At 41.8% G+C, this 17318-nt stretch overlaps 1 protein-coding gene across 1 annotated transcript; it reads left to right on the top strand.

Moving 5' to 3' along the window:
- Positions 1-243: 243 nt before the first annotated feature.
- Positions 244-14843, top strand: Sfpq (splicing factor proline and glutamine rich). Its single transcript, XM_027399314.2, is given in 17 exon segments — positions 244-571; positions 574-673; positions 676-711; positions 714-819; positions 821-1166; positions 1766-1954; positions 2264-2565; positions 2666-2761; positions 3857-4053; positions 4156-4240; positions 4552-4669; positions 5274-5322; positions 5402-5523; positions 7843-10862; positions 13903-13948; positions 14328-14411; positions 14760-14843. Coding segments are annotated over 14 exon segments (2100 nt in total). The 5' UTR covers positions 244-355; the 3' UTR covers positions 7981-10862; positions 13903-13948; positions 14328-14411; positions 14760-14843.
- The last annotated feature ends 2475 nt before the right edge of the window (positions 14844-17318 follow it).

Here is a 17318-nt window from a genome sequence, read left to right as displayed (position 1 = left end):
CGGGAAAGTTGCAAGACATGCCCATTCAAATTTCTCCCAACAAATCAAAGAGGCGGATAGACAACTCCTTACCCCTTCATAGGTCAAATGGAAACCTCCGCCCCTCCCTCCCTCCCGCCTCTGTCAAGGAAGCCAATAGGGACGACTTCGGTTTCATCATCGAGTTCTGTACTTGCTATTGGCCGACTCAGCTGCCAATCTAGGGGAGGCGGGCCAGGCCGGGCTGGCCTATTTAAGACGAGGACAAAGGCGGCGCGCAGCTTGTGTCGTCCGCCATTTTGTACGAAGCAAGGTGGCATCCACGTTCCCCGAGCAACTTCTCCGCTTCTGCCTCAACCGCCCCTTGACTGCAGCTATGTCTCGGGATCGGTTCCGGAGTCGCGGCGGTGGCGGTGGCGGCTTTCATCGGCGTGGAGGAGGCGGTGGCCGCGGCGGGCTCCATGACTTCCGCTCTCCGCCGCCCGGCATGGGCCTCAACCAGAACCGCGGCCCCATGGGCCCGGGCCCCGGCGGCCCGAAGCCACCGATCCCGCCTCCGCCTCCGCACCAGCAGCAGCCGCAGCAGCCTCCGCGCAGCAGCCCCCGCCGCAGCAGCCCCCGCCGCACCAGCAGCCGCCGCCGCACCAGCCGCCCCATCAGCAGCCCCCGCCTCCGCCGCAGGACTCGTCCAAGCCGTCGTCCCCCAAGGCCCCGGCTCGGCGCCTGGAGTGAGCCCGCGCCGCCTCCCGCCGGCTCGGCCCCGCCCGCCAACCCCCCGACCACCGGCGCCCCGCCGGGCCCGGGTCCCACTCCGACTCCGCCGCCCGCCGTCACCTCGCCACCCCGGACCGCCTCCGCCCTCGACGCCGAGCAGCGGCGTCTCGACCACCCCGCCACAGAGCGGCGGCCCTCCGCCCCCACCGGCAGGCGGCGCCGGCCCGGGCCCTAAGCAAGGCCCCGGCCCCGGCCCGGGCGGTCCGAAAGGCGGTAAGATGCCCGGCGGGCCTAAGCCGGGAGGCGGCCCGGGCATGGGTGCTCCCGGGGGCCACCCGAAGCCACCTCACCGAGGTGGCGGGGAGCCCCGCGGGGGCCGCCAGCACCACCCGCCCTACCACCAGCAGCACCACCAGGGACCCCCTCCCGGCGGGCCCGCGGCTCGCACGGAAGAGAAGATCTCTGACTCGGAGGTGAGTGGTTTGCACGAGCGAGCCGTCCGTTCCCCTAAGATGGCGGCGCCGCCTTCCTACCCTCGGCGTTTTTTTTTTTTTTTTCTCCCCCGCCCGCGGCAGCGCAGGCCTCCATTTTGTGGGCTGCCGGAAGCCCGCGTGCGCATGCTCTCGAAGGCGGGGCTGTCGCCTGGCGGGGAGAGCGGTGCGCTAGGGATTGGCTTCCAGCGGGAGAGCGCTCATTGGGAGAGCTGCTGCTGTTGGCTGGGCCGGGAGCTGCTGGAAGCTGGCGGTGCCTCGCCGCCGTGCTAGTGCATTTCGGTGCCGTCGGAGAGGGCTGGACGGTTTAGTGCAATTCCCGCCTGCATTTTTTTCCCTTTCGACGTCAGCATACTGTAGATTGGCATTTGCTGATGAAGGCGGGTGTGTTAGCATTTTGTGTGACCACGGCTTTCTGATGTTAGATTTAGTGATCCTCTTGGATCCCCAACTTGGTAGTGTCTGTATGGAAAGAAAAAAAAAATCTTTACTAATGGGTCATAACGGCCCATTCGGGACAACGAGAATTGGCTTTGTTTTTGTTTTCTGCTTTGGTGTCTGAATTCCAGTTTCTTCATTAGGGATTTAAAGCCAACTTGTCTCTGTTGCGGAGGCCTGGAGAAAAAACTTACACACAGCGCTGTCGGTTGTTTGTGGGGAACCTACCTGCTGATATCACAGAGGATGAATTCAAAAGACTGTTTGCTAAATACGGAGAGCCCGGAGAAGTTTTTATCAACAAAGGCAAAGGGTTCGGGTTCATTAAACTTGTGAGTGTATTTGGTTGGCTTTTTTTTATATATATACACGTACATAAAGAGAAGTGTTTGGGTTTCTTTTTTTTTTTCTAATTGAAAGTCTTGAAGGTTTGATTTTAAATGGGAAAAACTTTTCTATTATCGATGCATATCAGTATAGCGTGTATGGGGCAAAGCTACAAAGACAGACCTTTAGCCCGCGGATGCCGGGAAGGATATGTGAAGAGGATGCTTCTGTTGGCCTGTGGGAATAGGAAGGGGCATGACAAATTGGACTTTAGCTAGATTTGGGGTTGTTTAAAATGTTTCTCATATTTACAGGAATCTAGGGCCTTGGCTGAAATAGCGAAAGCCGAGCTTGATGACACCCCCATGAGAGGTAGACAGCTTCGGGTTCGCTTTGCCACACATGCTGCAGCCCTTTCTGTTCGGAATCTGTCACCCTATGTTTCTAACGAACTGTTGGAAGAGGCCTTTAGCCAATTTGGTCCTATTGAAAGGGCTGTTGTAATTGTGGATGATCGTGGCAGATCTACAGGGAAAGGCATTGTTGAATTTGCTTCAAAGCCAGCGGCAAGAAAGGCATTTGAACGATGCAGTGAAGGTGTTTTCCTATTGACAACGTAAGTTGTCTTTTGTTTCTGATAAATTTCTTATAATTTAGGGGGATAGTTGTTATAAAGATAGAAGGAAGTTAAGGTGAGGAATGATTTCTGTTACTAGGACTCCTCGCCCAGTCATTGTGGAACCTCTTGAACAGTTAGATGATGAAGATGGTCTTCCTGAAAAACTGGCCCAGAAGAATCCAATGTATCAAAAGTAAGATTAAGCTTTTTGGTGCTCTAAAACACAAGTTAGTATTTTATAATTCTGCTTAGAAGTTACCTAATTTTTAGACTGATGTATCTCTGGATCTGGAATTCCATTATGTAGGCCAGGCTGACCAAATCTTTTATGAAAAGTGTTTTACAGTATTGGTTAAATATACTTAATACACAATGTTTTGGGTTTTTGGAGACAAGGTTTCTCTGTAGCCCTGACTGTCTTGAAATGATTTGTAAAAGACCAGGCTGGCCTCAAACCCATGTATCCACCTGTCTCTCTGGCTTCAGGCAGAACTTAAAAGTTGTTGGGTACATTCACATGTGATTCAGATAGTGCTTAAATTGCATGAGATCTGCCTGGTAGGAAAACTAAGCCTAGATAATTAGGCTATAGAAAATGGGGAAGGTGCTCTTTCTTATCCTACCTTTCTGTTACTGTATCATTTATTTTATTATTATTTTACTTTTTAAAATTTAGACGGAGGGTCTCCCTGTAGAGTAAACTGGCTTAAAACTCATACATTATCATACCTTCTCCTCCCCCCCCCCCTGCCCCCCAGACAGGATTTCTCTGTGGTTTGGAGGCTGTCCTGGAACTCTTGTAGACCAGGCTGGTCTTGAACTCACAGAGGTCTGTCTGCCTCTGCCAAAGAGTGTTGGGATTAAAGGCGTGTGCCACCCACGCCCGGATTCTTGCTTGATTTTATATCGTAATTTATTCCTTGATTTGATACAATTTAGGTAAATAATTGATGATGACATATGCATTCATCTAGGAGGCAAGTTCCATGCATGCCAGGGCTCCACAGTGAGATTGCAAGTTGGAGGTCTTACAAACAACACAATAGTATAAGAAACCATGTCTTGTGTTTCTTTGTCCTTCCTTGGTGCTGGGGATCAAATCCGGGACATTGTACATTATCCTACATGCTCATACAAGTGCTTTATTTACCACTGGGCCATAGCTTTATAGGTATGTAAAGTTTTTGAGTCAGGGTTTCTCTGTAGTCCTGGCTGTCTTAGATCTGCCTCGTGCCTCTATCTCCCCAAGTGCTGAGATTGGCTTTATATATATATTTTGTGTTGTCAGGGAGAGAGAAACACCTCCTCGTTTTGCTCAGCACGGCACATTTGAGTATGAATATTCTCAAAGATGGAAGTCCTTGGATGAAATGGAAAAACAGCAAAGGGAGCAAGTTGAGAAAAACATGAAGGATGCGAAAGATAAGCTGGAAAGTGAGATGGAAGACGCCTACCATGAGCATCAAGCAAATCTTTTGCGCCAAGGTGAAAAAAAAAAAAAACCTCAGAATTTTACTAAGGATCAGTTGACATTTTTTTATGTCTCCAGAGTCTCATGAATCTGAAAATATTAATTTCTTTGTTTAGATCTGATGAGACGCCAGGAAGAATTGAGGCGCATGGAAGAACTTCACAGTCAAGAAATGCAGAAACGTAAAGAAATGCAGTTGAGGTATAGTGTTAAATTTAGCCTTCACTTCTACCTGTAGACAAGATGTACTAAGTACAAGTTTTCGTTAGGAAAGCTTATTTGTCAGCATGCTGCTGTCTATAGTTATGGTCTAGGCTATGAATGTTACAGTTTGGTAACCTACACTTTTTAAAATTCTAAGAAAAACTACTACTCCTAGGGTTTTCAAGTAGTTTGGAACAAGGTGTTGCTGTATGGCAGTAGCTGGCCCTCTCAATTTGAGATCTCTTTCAAGTATAAATTCTAAAGATAGAGATGACACTTAGGTTTATACACCTGAAAAACATTTGTAGGCAAGAGGAGGAACGACGCAGAAGAGAGGAAGAGATGATGATTCGACAGAGAGAGATGGAGGAGCAAATGAGACGCCAGCGAGAAGAAAGTTACAGCAGGATGGGCTACATGGACCCGGTAAGTTTCCTGTTAGTGGAGCCTGAAGGTGCTGGTTAGCATAAAATGTATTCATTGTAAATGTATCTCCTTCAGTGCAGCTGTCTTTTGTCTTGTGTGTGGTACTTACCTGGATCTCACTGGATCAAATTTCATTGAGGTTTTTTTTTTTTCCCTTTGTGTAACAGCTGGCCTCTAATTTTGCAGAGGTCCGCCCACCTGCCTTGACCTCTGGTGCTGGGATTAAAAGCCTGCACCACCACAGTCTTCATGAAGGTTTTTGTTTTCTCTAGCCAGTTTTCAGGACACTTAAATACCACAATCAAATAGAAAAATATGGTTTTTGAAGTTTGAATTGTTTTGTGAGTTGCTGTTTTTTTTTTCCCCCCCTTTTTTTCAAGACAAGGTCTTGCTTCTATGTAGCCTTGATTGGCCTGGATTCTCTATGTACACTAGGTTGGTGTCAAACAGTGGTCTACTTCCCTGTGCCTCCCAAGTGCTGGAATTAGAAGTGTGTATCACCAAGCCTGGATAAACTTCTTGTGTTGAAATTTTCTTTATATTAGAGTACTTGCATATTTCATGTATAAGTAAGTTTATTTTTTTAATTTCCCCCTTTCCCCAGAGAGAAAGAGACATGAGAATGGGTGGTGGTGGAACAATGAACATGGGAGGTAAGTGAGAATTAAATTAATGGTATCAACACAAAGCCACAGTTACCTGTTGGTTGTAACCACTTTCTTTCTTTCCTAGATCCCTATGGTTCAGGAGGCCAGAAATTTCCACCTCTAGGTGGAGGTGGTGGCATAGGTTATGAAGCTAATCCTGGAGTTCCACCAGCAACCATGAGTGGTTCCATGATGGGAAGCGACATGGTAATGTATCCTGTGGGACATAGTACAAAGGAAATCCTTAATTTCATGACTTGAGTGTTTTTTTTTCCCCTCTCTTTCTCTCTTTTTAAAAAGTAGCTGACTGGACTTTTAGTTCCCCCATCATGTAAATACATGTAATACTGAGGATTACTTTGGCAATGTAGAACTATGTGTGGTAACCTAAACAGATCTGGTTGCCAACAAAGGATTCAATGCTGCTGTATGTGGAGTTATCTTTGGCAATAAGTAGTTAGGTATTTTCCATTTTATTGTCTATGCACTTTTGAACCTCCAGTGCACGGCAAATCCAAATTTTAGATGTTAGGTAATTCTATATGGTTTTTCTTCATCCAAGTGAGACAAATGGCACGGTGCCATTCTTCCGGAGCTGGCATTTGCCATAAGTAGGAATCAGACTCAATGGCTTGTAGTCTTAAGCATGTTAGAGTGACAGGTAGGACTTTGACTTATAATTGCTGTGGTTTCTATTTCTAGCCCATGAAAAAGAACTGTCTAGTGTTTTGACTCGTCGTTTCCCACCTGTTGGGTCTCTCTGTAGGTACATCTGAAATAAACTGATGTTTCTACTTTGCTACAGGGTAGCAAAGTCAACAATAATTTAAGCATACGGATGTGTGCATTTGTTCTGAACCCCTTGATACAATCATGCTTTTATCTATATGAGATAGTCTGTCAGGTGCTTGACAGTAGTAGTAAAGTGAATTTTGTTATGAGTGGCTGCAGTAGGGCTTTACAGATCTTTAGGAACTGCATTTTGGTGGGAATACATTTTTTGTAAATAAATTGAATCGGAGTAATTCACCTATAGGCCTTTGTCACAAAGGAGCTGCATTTTGTAGCTCATAAGATTTATTTTCTATATAGGAATTTGCAGTTTTAGCGTGAGACCTCATTTAAAACCTGCCTAAGGTTTCTTGAAATTTTAACATTATAAATGGTTGGATATAGTGCTGTTAAGTTCCATCAAATTGCACTTACAATTAATATTTTGGTTTTACGTACTTTCTTGAAGGTACAAGGTATATACATCAAATTTGTTAACTAGTTTGACATGTGTTCTTTAGGTTCTGTGTCTAGACACAGGTTTATACATTTAATAACTCCTAAATCCTTAGCTATTGTAATACGACTCTGAAGCCTCAAATTAACTCTTATAGAAGCCATACTGTTTGGAAGATTTTTCAAGAGTAAAAGATTGAGAGTAGTCTGTTTGAGTACTTCTGTAGTGTTTTAAGATGAATTTATAGGGACAGTTAAAGTCTGGTGTCATCTTTATTTTTATTTATTTTGAGTAATGACCAGTAACTGGGTTATTTTGAGTAGAATTTTAAGTGGAATGTCTGTAGAGTTCTGCTGTTAGGATATGTGGGTTTTATTTTACTTGTGTTTTAAAAGTGACAGTACCTAAAACTAGATGGAGTAGTGGTCAGTAACCGCTTTATTGCAGTCACCCAAGATTGGTAATAGGCTGTTTTGGGAGATAACCTAAAACATGGAATCATAACAACTTAATAGTGCTCTTTTCAAAACTAAGAGAAAGTTGGACTTGGAAGTAGGTGGGCTGTCTATTGTGTTCTGTAACAATGCAGAAACATACTGTGCATGCTAAGTGTCTCTGGTTTATAGTGATGGCTCTGAAGTGTGGGATGCCTGTGAGACTGTGGCAACGTGAGAAGTTTTTGATCAAGTTTTACTGTGCCGGTTAGGTAAAAATCTATTAGTTTTTTGTGCTGTTTCTTTTTTGTAGTATGGTAGTATTTTATTAAGCTTCATCCCAACTTTTTAAGATTTCTGCAATTTTGCAGATGTGTGTTAAGATCTTGAAAAGCACAAGGTTTCTTATGCAGCACATGCCACTAACTGGTGAGTAGGTCTTTGTCAATTCATTGAGTGAGTTGCCTTTTGTCTGATTGGGCTTGTTAGGCTTGGAGATGATTTTCTGTTCATACCTGGACAAGTGTTTCAGTGGATTAATCTGATGTGAATTTCTTATAACTCATTTTGGAATGGGTTTTCACATCTGCACTAATTCTTAAATTTTTTAGCACTACAGGGAAGATCTATTCTTTGAAACAGGTGTATGAGAATGGCTCAAGTGGGAACATACCACAAGGCATGTATTACCGTAAACTAATTTTCAAATTACCCTTTTTTCCTTTCTATGTTCCCGGTACCTGTGGATCGACTCATTGGTGATTGTATCGACGAACGTTGACTACGGAACCTTCTAAAATATTTACTTAACACACATGGACATCAACTACATTTTAATGAACTGTTAATTTACTGTTCCAATAGCGTACTGAGCGCTTTGGGCAGGGAGGTGCGGGTCCTGTGGGTGGACAGGGTCCTAGAGGAATGGGGCCTGGAACTCCAGCAGGATATGGTAGAGGAAGAGAAGAGTATGAAGGGCCAAACAAAAAACCCCGATTTTAGATATCTAGGCTTTCATTCCAGTTTGTTTTTGTCTTTTCTTGTTTAGATACCACTTTTAAATTCTTGCATTTTAGTAAGAAAGCTACCTTTTTATGGATGTTAGCAGTTTATTGACCTGATATTTGTAAATGGTCTGTTTGGGCAGGTAAAATTATGTAACGCAGTGTTTGAAACAGGAGAAAAAAAATTCTTTTTATTTCCTTTTTTTTTTAACTGTATAATGTTTCTCAAGTTAATGGCAGTGTACCTTGTGCCACTGAATTTCCAAAGTGTACCATTTTTTTTACTGTGCTTCGAATAAATAGAAAAATAGTTATAATACTGATCTTCAACTTTGCCATTCATGCTTCTATGCACATTAGGCTAGGTATTCCACTTGGAAAGCATGAGCGTGTCTAGGCCTTTGAGTGGCATATGCCATTTCTGGGAAATGTATCTGGAGGCTAAGTATTGCATTCTACAAATGACATACCCCCCTTGGTTTAAAAAGAAATGGATATTGAAGTAGTTAGGATTTATTTGGCATTATAGGAAGCAAGCTGGTGCTAAGCATTTTTAAACGGTTATGTTAGAAAAGTGGAACTGTAAATCTTCATTCAGGAAGATGTATTGAGATTATGGAGTGGGTATAAACTATGGGTAGTGAGAGAAGGGGGTTTGGTTAAGCGGATCCTTTATGGCCCTATCTATGATCCTTTCCTTGAAAGCTTTTGAAAATGGAAAGATCATCTTGTTGCATTTCCCCTATTGTTTTGTTTTAAACGAATAATTCCCAAGCCCTACAATCGGCTTGTTACTGAACTCTTTTGCATTTGAATTAAAGATTGTTAAACATGAAGCCTTTTCATGTATTACTTTAAGTGATTTAAAAGATGGGATTTAGTCTGAAATTTTAAGTTGAGAAGAGTTAAGAGTTGTTAGTTAACAATAAATAAGGTAGGTTTAGCCTTATGTACTCTTTAGATTTTAAAATACACCTCCTTGTGTGCTATTGAGCAAAATCTGTAGACTGAAAAATCTATTGGTTCTCTTTAAGAGCTAGTGGTGACTGTTACTAAGTAGGACTGCCAATAACCATTCTCACTATGGAGTTGACCTGTTTTTATACCATTCTTTTTAACATAGCACTAAACCTGGAGAGAGTTGCTCAGGCTACATAGTATAAATACTCTTTCCTCCCACCGTAAGCTTGGGGGTGTTTTGATGATGTTAGCTGATTGTCAACTTCATTGAATTTCCTTTCATTAGAACAAGAGACTTTCTGACTTGATAATAATAAAGTAGATTGTTTACTGTTGTCTATGAGTATAATGGGAGCTTGATTTTTCTTCCCAGTGTAAATATGTTAAGAGGAAAAACTTCTTACAGTACGTAAAGTAAGAATGGCTTGGCTCTGTTCTTAGTTACATTTCCATTCAAGTCTATACATTATAGAACTTTCACTATGGAATGTCTTCATCCTTTTCACCTCTATCCTTGGTGCTAATTGGCAAAAGAAATTCTAAATCACTTGGCTGAGGTTGAGTATTGTGCTTGAGTACAAAAGGAGACCTCTTGTGGAAACAATTGAGTGCTTCATGAATAGGAAAATACCGTAATTTTTAAAGTAAAACACAAGTAGATTATAAGAACCATGTCACCAAATGGTTTTATAACTGACAGGTATATGGTGTATTAAGGGAAAAAAAATCTCCTTAAAAAAATACGTTCATTGTCTTCACCAGTACACTTGGAAGTAGGCAGTTCCATCATAATTTTAGCAATCAGAAAGTTTTGGCCCAAGTGAAGTTAATAATTGGTGATGCATGAAGGTTTTCTGTACTGAAACAAAGGTCTGGATTTGAAAGGAGCTCATTTGGTTGAATTGTATAGTAGGGACCATAATAATGAGAAAATTGAGGGTGTTCATGGGACACCCATGGAGGGTGAATTTGAATGTATGTGGGTGGGGGCTGGCGGGGAAATGGAAAATCTGCCTATAAAATTAATGTTTCAGTTTATTTTTCAGATTACATGCCTTTCTTTATAAGGGATGCTGGCACAGACTCCTAAAATAAGCTTTTGGTAGTAGTATACTTTTGAAGAGAGCTGAAGGATACTTAAAGGATAGTTTCCTGAGATTGTGCCTTTTGATAGCCTTCATTGTGGGCTGTAGAGTTGCTAAACTGTGTTTAGCAGATAAGGTTGCATAGTGTCAACCAACATTGACTTTGATCAGTGTACCAAGGGTCGTAAGCTACTGAGACTTTCAATAAGTCTTACATGTGATTGTTTTAGTGAATTTTAAATCATATTGAGCAGTTGAAGCAAAAGGAACTTAGGGTGGGAGGGGAAGATAACAGGATGTATTTTAGACATTTTCCCGTAGAAGAAATCACCTGCCCCCATTTCTTCCTTTCACTTCCTCAAAATTTTGTTTGCAGGGCACACTTTCTCTAAGACAGTAATATATATTTAACAGGCATGCTATAAGCTGAACCCATTGACATACATTATGTGGTGAGACCATATTTTGTCCCTAGGACATTAAATTCATAAGTACTTTAAAACCCACCACTCTTTATGTGTGTTGTACCACTAATATAAACAATCTGGGAAAATTGTGATGTTACACCTGTGCAGTTTTTACAAGTGGCATATGGCAGATAAAAATTTAGGTACTTGGCTTGGGCAAGCCACATAGTTGTGGCGGAATGTTTTGTGGTGTTCTTGGACTGCAATTGTGCACTATTAAAGTAGTGGCCTGCTACATAACTGCATTTAGCCAGCATTTCTGCAGTGCGTAACTGTGAGGAACGTAGTACCGCAAATGGCAATGGACATTAGGACCCGGATGTAGTATTCCTGCTTGCTCCAAGATTCTCATTGCCGACTGCATACAGGTAGGTAACAAGCAATATAATCTAACTTGGTGACTTGCTATGTGCTTTTATTCAGTGGGCATTCTGACATCACACTTCTGACAGTGAAATTACAGTGCAGCACCTAATACTTGTATGATAAGCTAGGTTAATTCAAAATCTGGGTCTGGGGTTAGATCTGTAATTTGTTAGGAAGAATTCAGTGTTGTTGGAGATCTCAGAAAATGCAAACTTGAATCTTTTGGTGTCTTGAAGTTTTGTGGTTTTCTTTAGTTACATATTGTAACTGAAGATAAAATGGAACACATCTGTGGTTGGGAGGGAACCAAACCATACTTGGCCTGGGGTGCTCATAGCACCTTAATGAAGACTGTAGTTTGTGACACTTAGTCTCCTTAGTAGCACACTTGACCTCCCATTGGTCAGCAATGATTTCATTATGCAATCTTGAGAATTGTTTTGCAAGATGAGTGAATTAAAACTAAATGACACAGGGTGGGGGGTGGGTTTTTTTTTTTTTCTTCTGGGATTTGTTTTTGTAATGTGATCAAATTTTTCCAGGAATGGGCTTCATGGGAACACTTTTGTTACTAACTTGGGCTTAAATGGGAATCTTAACGAATAGCTAAAGTTATGTGGCTTGTCTAAGTATGTTTATACTCTGAACTTGGGGGAAAGTAGTGTGAAACACTGACTTCCTACAGTTGAAAGCATTGGGAATCATCCCCACCATAAGACTTCGTCGTATTTTGTAGAATGAGTGCATTTGTTCAGAGTAGCCCTTTGAACTTCGTTCCCTAGTTTTAGGGATGTGATTGATTACAGTCCAAAATGTTTAGTAACCACAGGATTTATGAGCCTTCCAAGCATTTTCCTTTGTTGCTTAGGACTTGAGCTTTCTTCCTATCAACTGTTCCAGACCTCAATTCAGTTTAACTTTATCGTTTAGGTAGCATGCATGAGAACAAACAGCTTCACTCATAATGCTTTCTGCTCTGTAACTGGAAAGTTTGGTTCATTCTGCATACGTGCCGCTGAAAACCTCAGGACTGTGAGAATTTTCTTTCACTGTATCCAGAAAAATGGCTTGCTTTTGGTCAGGCAAGTCAGATGGTGGGGCAGATTTGTATTTACTCCAAGCAAACAACTGTGATTACTGATAGATGAAAGCAATGGTGACTTAGCTCCTCATATGCTACAAATCAAAACAGTGTGACATGAGTATCACTAACCTGCCTGGAACCCTGATGGGGCATTGCAGTGTCATAGTCTGTTAAATCGGTAGTACATCCTTGCTACCGTGGCTCAGTTAGCGATTTTGAGTATTAACATGAGCTCAGGCTTATTTCTTCTGAACAGTAACAACTTGCAGAGAATATACTTGATATAATGTATGGACTTAGGGAACTTGGGGTGGGGTTATTTTTTTTCCCCATTGGTCTGCTTTAAGATGAGGCTTTTGTACTTCAGAATGAGAAACCATTGACTTAAGTAGATTTCTGCTAGTTTAATTTGTATGTAGATGTAAATGGTGAATCTTACAGTATATCGGGGTTCTAAAACACTCAAAAAAGCTGGGAATTAAATGGGTTCCAGTAATACTATATACTGAGGTGCTCGCATTGTATTTCATAATCTTGTTGCAACCAAAAAATTAGTTTTTAAATGAAATCCTAAGTTCAGAGGTGTGATGCCAGAATGTATTATCGTACTGTTAGGCCCTTGGAGCAGATCCCGGTGCTTTCAGAAAGATGAAAGAGATGCAATGGGAGCTCTTGATACAAGGCTGCTTGCAGCCTATCAGCAGTGCATACTCTCACTCTCTAATGAAGAGATGCGTGTGATTAGTTTTGGACTTTAACCTTAATGGGGGTGCATGTCTCCTATTGTTAATCATTGTCAGCTGCAGTGACATGATCCACAGTCCTGCATTTACTGCTGCCTTTGTGTTAATGATTTTGGATAGGTTTTAGAGCTCTGGGGTGTTTGTTCTGGGCCTTATCTTTTGGTTTTGGCTTTAGCTGATAATGTTTAGTGCTGTCTAGCTAGTGCAGTTCTCAAATGGCTCCCTACTGGGGAGAGAATCCAGAGGATTTAACTGCTCCTTATCATCTGTCATTGCTGCTAGATAATGATTGGCAATTTTCTAGATGCAAATGTGGAAATCTCAACAGCTATTGGCAAACAACCAACCATAAAAATAATGTTTTTGAACACCAGTGCTGGAGAAAAAAATGAAAGTGAAAAGGGCCTGGACATACAATAGGGATGATTGGAGAATGGGGAAAGAATGCAAAACGATATAGTATCCCTTATGGATGGTCCATGTGCAACAGAGAACTATTCCTTATATCTTCGGCAGTAATGATTCAGGGAGGAAGAAAAACCTGGAACTTGAATTTAAGGCTGAGTTTTCTGTTTCTTGTGTATTGTGCCAGGTATATAGTGAAGGCCATTGACTTCTCCCTCAGAAAAACTTTCCTTGCTGTTTCAATAAGGCATAGCTTCCCTGCCCTAACTTTAAAACACAGTGAGGACTTGGAGGACAAAGGTTGAGGCAAATACATAATAGGATTGCAGGGTAAAGAACTGCAGTGTTGTGTGCTGTGGGAAAAGGGTCAAAGCACTCCTGGAGGTTATTCTACCTAAGAATGAAAGACACAACGAATTGACTGGGGAAGCAGGGTATGTTGTAGAGCTAGCTCAGTGAGGTCAACGTTGTCACATACCTTCACATAAGGGATAGTATATTTTGGGTTGCAGTCAAACTTCATTGTGCTCAGACTGGTGAAAATAGAAAAGAGGCTTTTGCATTTTGAAGAAGATAGTTTTCATCCTAATCCTGTCATCTACTTACTACTTACATAAAGAATAATTTTAGATTTCCCCCCGTAAAGTTTCTTCCTTTTTTTTTCTTCTTTTTTTTTTTTAATGCTACAACTTATTCCAGTCTTTAATCTCTGGAATTTTGCTCTTTTAAATTTGGAAGTTAACTAGCATTTTTCAAGCCTTTATCTTATACCCTTGTCTTTTATATTAACTTTTTCTTATTATTCTTTAGGTAAGAATGATTGATGTTGGCTGATTTTTGGAGTCTTTACTTTGAAGTAAGTGTCCTTAGAAATGGGGGTTTTAGGATCTGATTTATCTTTGGCTTGGTGGTGAAAATTCTTTGATTCTGAAAAATGTACCAAGATACAATTTTAGTTTTTTGAGTGTTAGTGGAGGGTTAGGAATTGCCTTGATACCTGGGTTTGATTCTTAGTACCTCCATGGTAGCACCCAAAACACAAACATTACACTAGGTGGTGGGTGGGCACACCATTAATCCTAGCACTTGGGAAGAAGAGGTAGGCAGATCTGGTCTACATAGCTCCAGGACAGCCAGACCTACACAGGGTTTTTAAAAACCCTGTCTTTAAAAAACCAAAAAATAAATTAGGCTAAAATTTATGGGCTATTTATTACTTCAATTTTGTTTTATAGGTGAAATAAGATGTTTGTCCTCAAGACATCACACAACACAGGCCAGCCAAGAAGCAAAGCCACGTTTAGCCTGAAAAACACTAGGTAAGTGAAATAAGTGATGTTAGATTTCTTTGGATTTTAGTTCCTCCTCCCTCTATCTCCAGAGAACTGGGATTACAGGAGGTTGTCACCAGACTTGGTGTGTGTGGTAAAGAGAATTGCCAAATGTTTCATGAAAGCTGTTAGGTAGATAACTCAGCCAACTGAGCTACACCCCTGACCCAGCATTTTAAACTGCCTTGTAGCTCTTTGCTATTATAAAATTGCCACTAACCACCACGTTCCTTGATTGGCAGGGTTAGGAAAATTGGTTGTTAGAGCTTTGTAGAAGTGATGTTTGAAATTTTGAAACCTGGTTCTTTTGGATTAATCATATTTTTTAATTGACAGGATCAAGTGAGCTGTATCAGAAAATGAGTCAAGACGAAAGAGGAATGAACTTATTGCCTTTTAATAAAGATATTTTAAAATCTTGATTGTCTTTTGTTCAAATAGGGTTTTGTGGGGGATTTTTTTTTTCCCCCCTCTTGTCTGATTGTATACCCAAAGTCAAGTCTAGGTAGCAAAGATGAGTTTTCAGATTTGGTGTTGTGTACATGCATGGTCAAACTGGGGCTTAGCAGGGTTGCAAAATATTCAATGAAGTCTTAAAATTGGTGCTGGAAGGACAGGCTACTTGGGAAAGTTTACTTTTATTTACTATTTAAGGTGTATGTCACCACAGTTTTCTTTCAAATTTATTATTTTATATACATTGGTGTTTTGCCTACATGACATAGTATGTCATCTGCCATGTGGGTACTGGGAAGTGAACTCTTCCTCTAGAAGAGCAGTCAGTGCTCTGGCCCTGGCAAACTTATAATTCCTGAAAATTAGATGTTTTAGCCAGGCAGGCAGATCTCTGACTTACAAGCAAGTCTGGTCTCTACATAGTTCTGGACACCTAGAACTAACTACATAGTAAGACCCTGTCTCACAAGACAGTTTTATGGCCTTTAATTTGGTAGAGGATTCTTAAATGTGAACAAAGGAAAGACTAGAATTTAATAAGCTTCCAAGAGAATTTCAGCAGAGCAACACCCTGGAAAAAGAGGGTTAGGTTAGTGAGATAGCCAAGTGGGTAAAGGAAATGAAATAAAAAGTCTTAAGTTAAATTCCTTGGCATCCACATGGTGGAAGGACAGAAGTGACTACGGCAATTTATCCTCTAACATAAACACTGATTGAAAACATGCCAAATAGATTGTTACAGGATAGGGACATCAGCTTTGCCAGTTAGCAATGAGTGCTTATTTCAAAGCACGTACGGGAATGTGTTTATACTGAACCCACAAGGTGCAAGAGGACGTGTTCAAATCCTATGGTAGGTTGTTTTAAAAAGTACTCTTCAGCAACGTGCTAGCAAAGTGTTTAGCTATTTTTAGGAAAGTTTACACTGCCAAGTCTAAAGGGTCAGTTTTGGGTGCATAGATGACTCAGCTTTTGTTCTTAGGTTCAGTTCCTTGACCTGTATGAGGTGGTAGGTACATCGTGTAACTCCAGTTCCAGGGAGTCTAGATATGGTGGACCTCTGGTCCTCTTCCCTGTGGGGGTGCAGTTTCATGCAGACAAACATGAACATCTGTAAAAATGTTAGTATTGGGAAAGCGCTGAAAAGATTTTAGTGGTAAAGTATACAAATGTGTGGCCACTCACGAACAAACTTGAAATTAATGGTACGCTGAGGTACTTGCCAAAATTCCCTTAACCTAGGCATGAGCCCTAGCAATGCTAGCACAACAATAGAAGGGAATGTTAGGACTCAATCTAAAATTTAGCAACTGACTTGAGTCATTTGTCTGAGCATAAATGATCACCATGGGCCTTACACACGCGATGGCCAGGATAAGGAAGCACTGAGTACTGACATCAAGCAGGAGCCTTGTTAGTGATGCAGGCTTTTCTTTTAATTTTAGCTTCTGGGAGGTAGAGGACATACCTACTCTAAGTGGGGGGGGGGGGGGGGAAGGCTGGGTATAGCATCACCCTCAACTTCCCTTGTTAGGGATAGAGACATGGAATCACTTGACTTTTCTTGTTTTTTGAGACAGGGTTTCTCTGTGGCTTTGGAGGCTGTCCTGGAACTAGCTCTTGTAGACAAGGCTGGCCTTGAAATCAGAGATCTGCCTGCCTCTGCCTCCCGAGTGCTGGGATTAAAGGCATGCGCCACCAATGCCCAGCTAAATCACTTGATTTTTCAACTTCTCTGAATAAGCATACTTTAATGCTTGGCTATGTAGCTCCCTCCCTAAAGCTAGGCTGCATAGCAAGATCCGATCATACACTGATGATAGTTGTTTTGGTGTCTGTATGCCATATATGTTCAGTTGCCTAAGGAAGTGGAAAGAGGGCTTTGAATTCCCTAGAACTGCAGTTAGAAGGACTGTTATCTGCTCATAGTGGGGTGCTGGGAACTAAAAATTAGTTTGGGAGCAACAAATGCTCTTAACCCATCTTCGCAGTCCCTTTTTTTTTTTTTTTTTTTTGGGGTAGCACTTGGGAAGCAGAGGCAAAATTAGCCTAGATTACATAGTTCCAGAACAGTATTGTATTTGTATTTGCACTAAGTGTATTCCTGGTGCCATGGATACCATAGAGGACATAGGTTTCTCATGGAGTTACAGTTGTGAAAACCATGTGCATGCTGGAAATTGACCTGTGTCCTCTGGAAGAGCAGTAACCCTCCACCCCCAGGTTCTTTTGAGACTGGGTTACTTTGTGTAGCCCTGGCTGTCCTGGAACTTGCTCTATAGACAGACCAGGCTGGCCTTGAACTGAGTGCTGGCAATAAAGGCGTGCACCAAATAGCGTTCCTAACTCCTGAGCCTTCTCTCCAGCCCACAACTACTTTTGAAAAGGATGGAAACCACTGAATCATCTCTCCAGCCCTAACATTTCTTATTATAAAAT

The sequence above is a fragment of the Cricetulus griseus genome, chromosome 2 (assembly GCF_003668045.3).
Source record: "Cricetulus griseus strain 17A/GY chromosome 2, alternate assembly CriGri-PICRH-1.0, whole genome shotgun sequence".
NCBI classification, from domain to species: domain Eukaryota; kingdom Metazoa; phylum Chordata; class Mammalia; order Rodentia; family Cricetidae; genus Cricetulus; species Cricetulus griseus.
The sequence above is the reverse complement of the archived record's forward strand: the minus strand, read 5'-3'. Positions and strand labels throughout refer to the sequence as shown.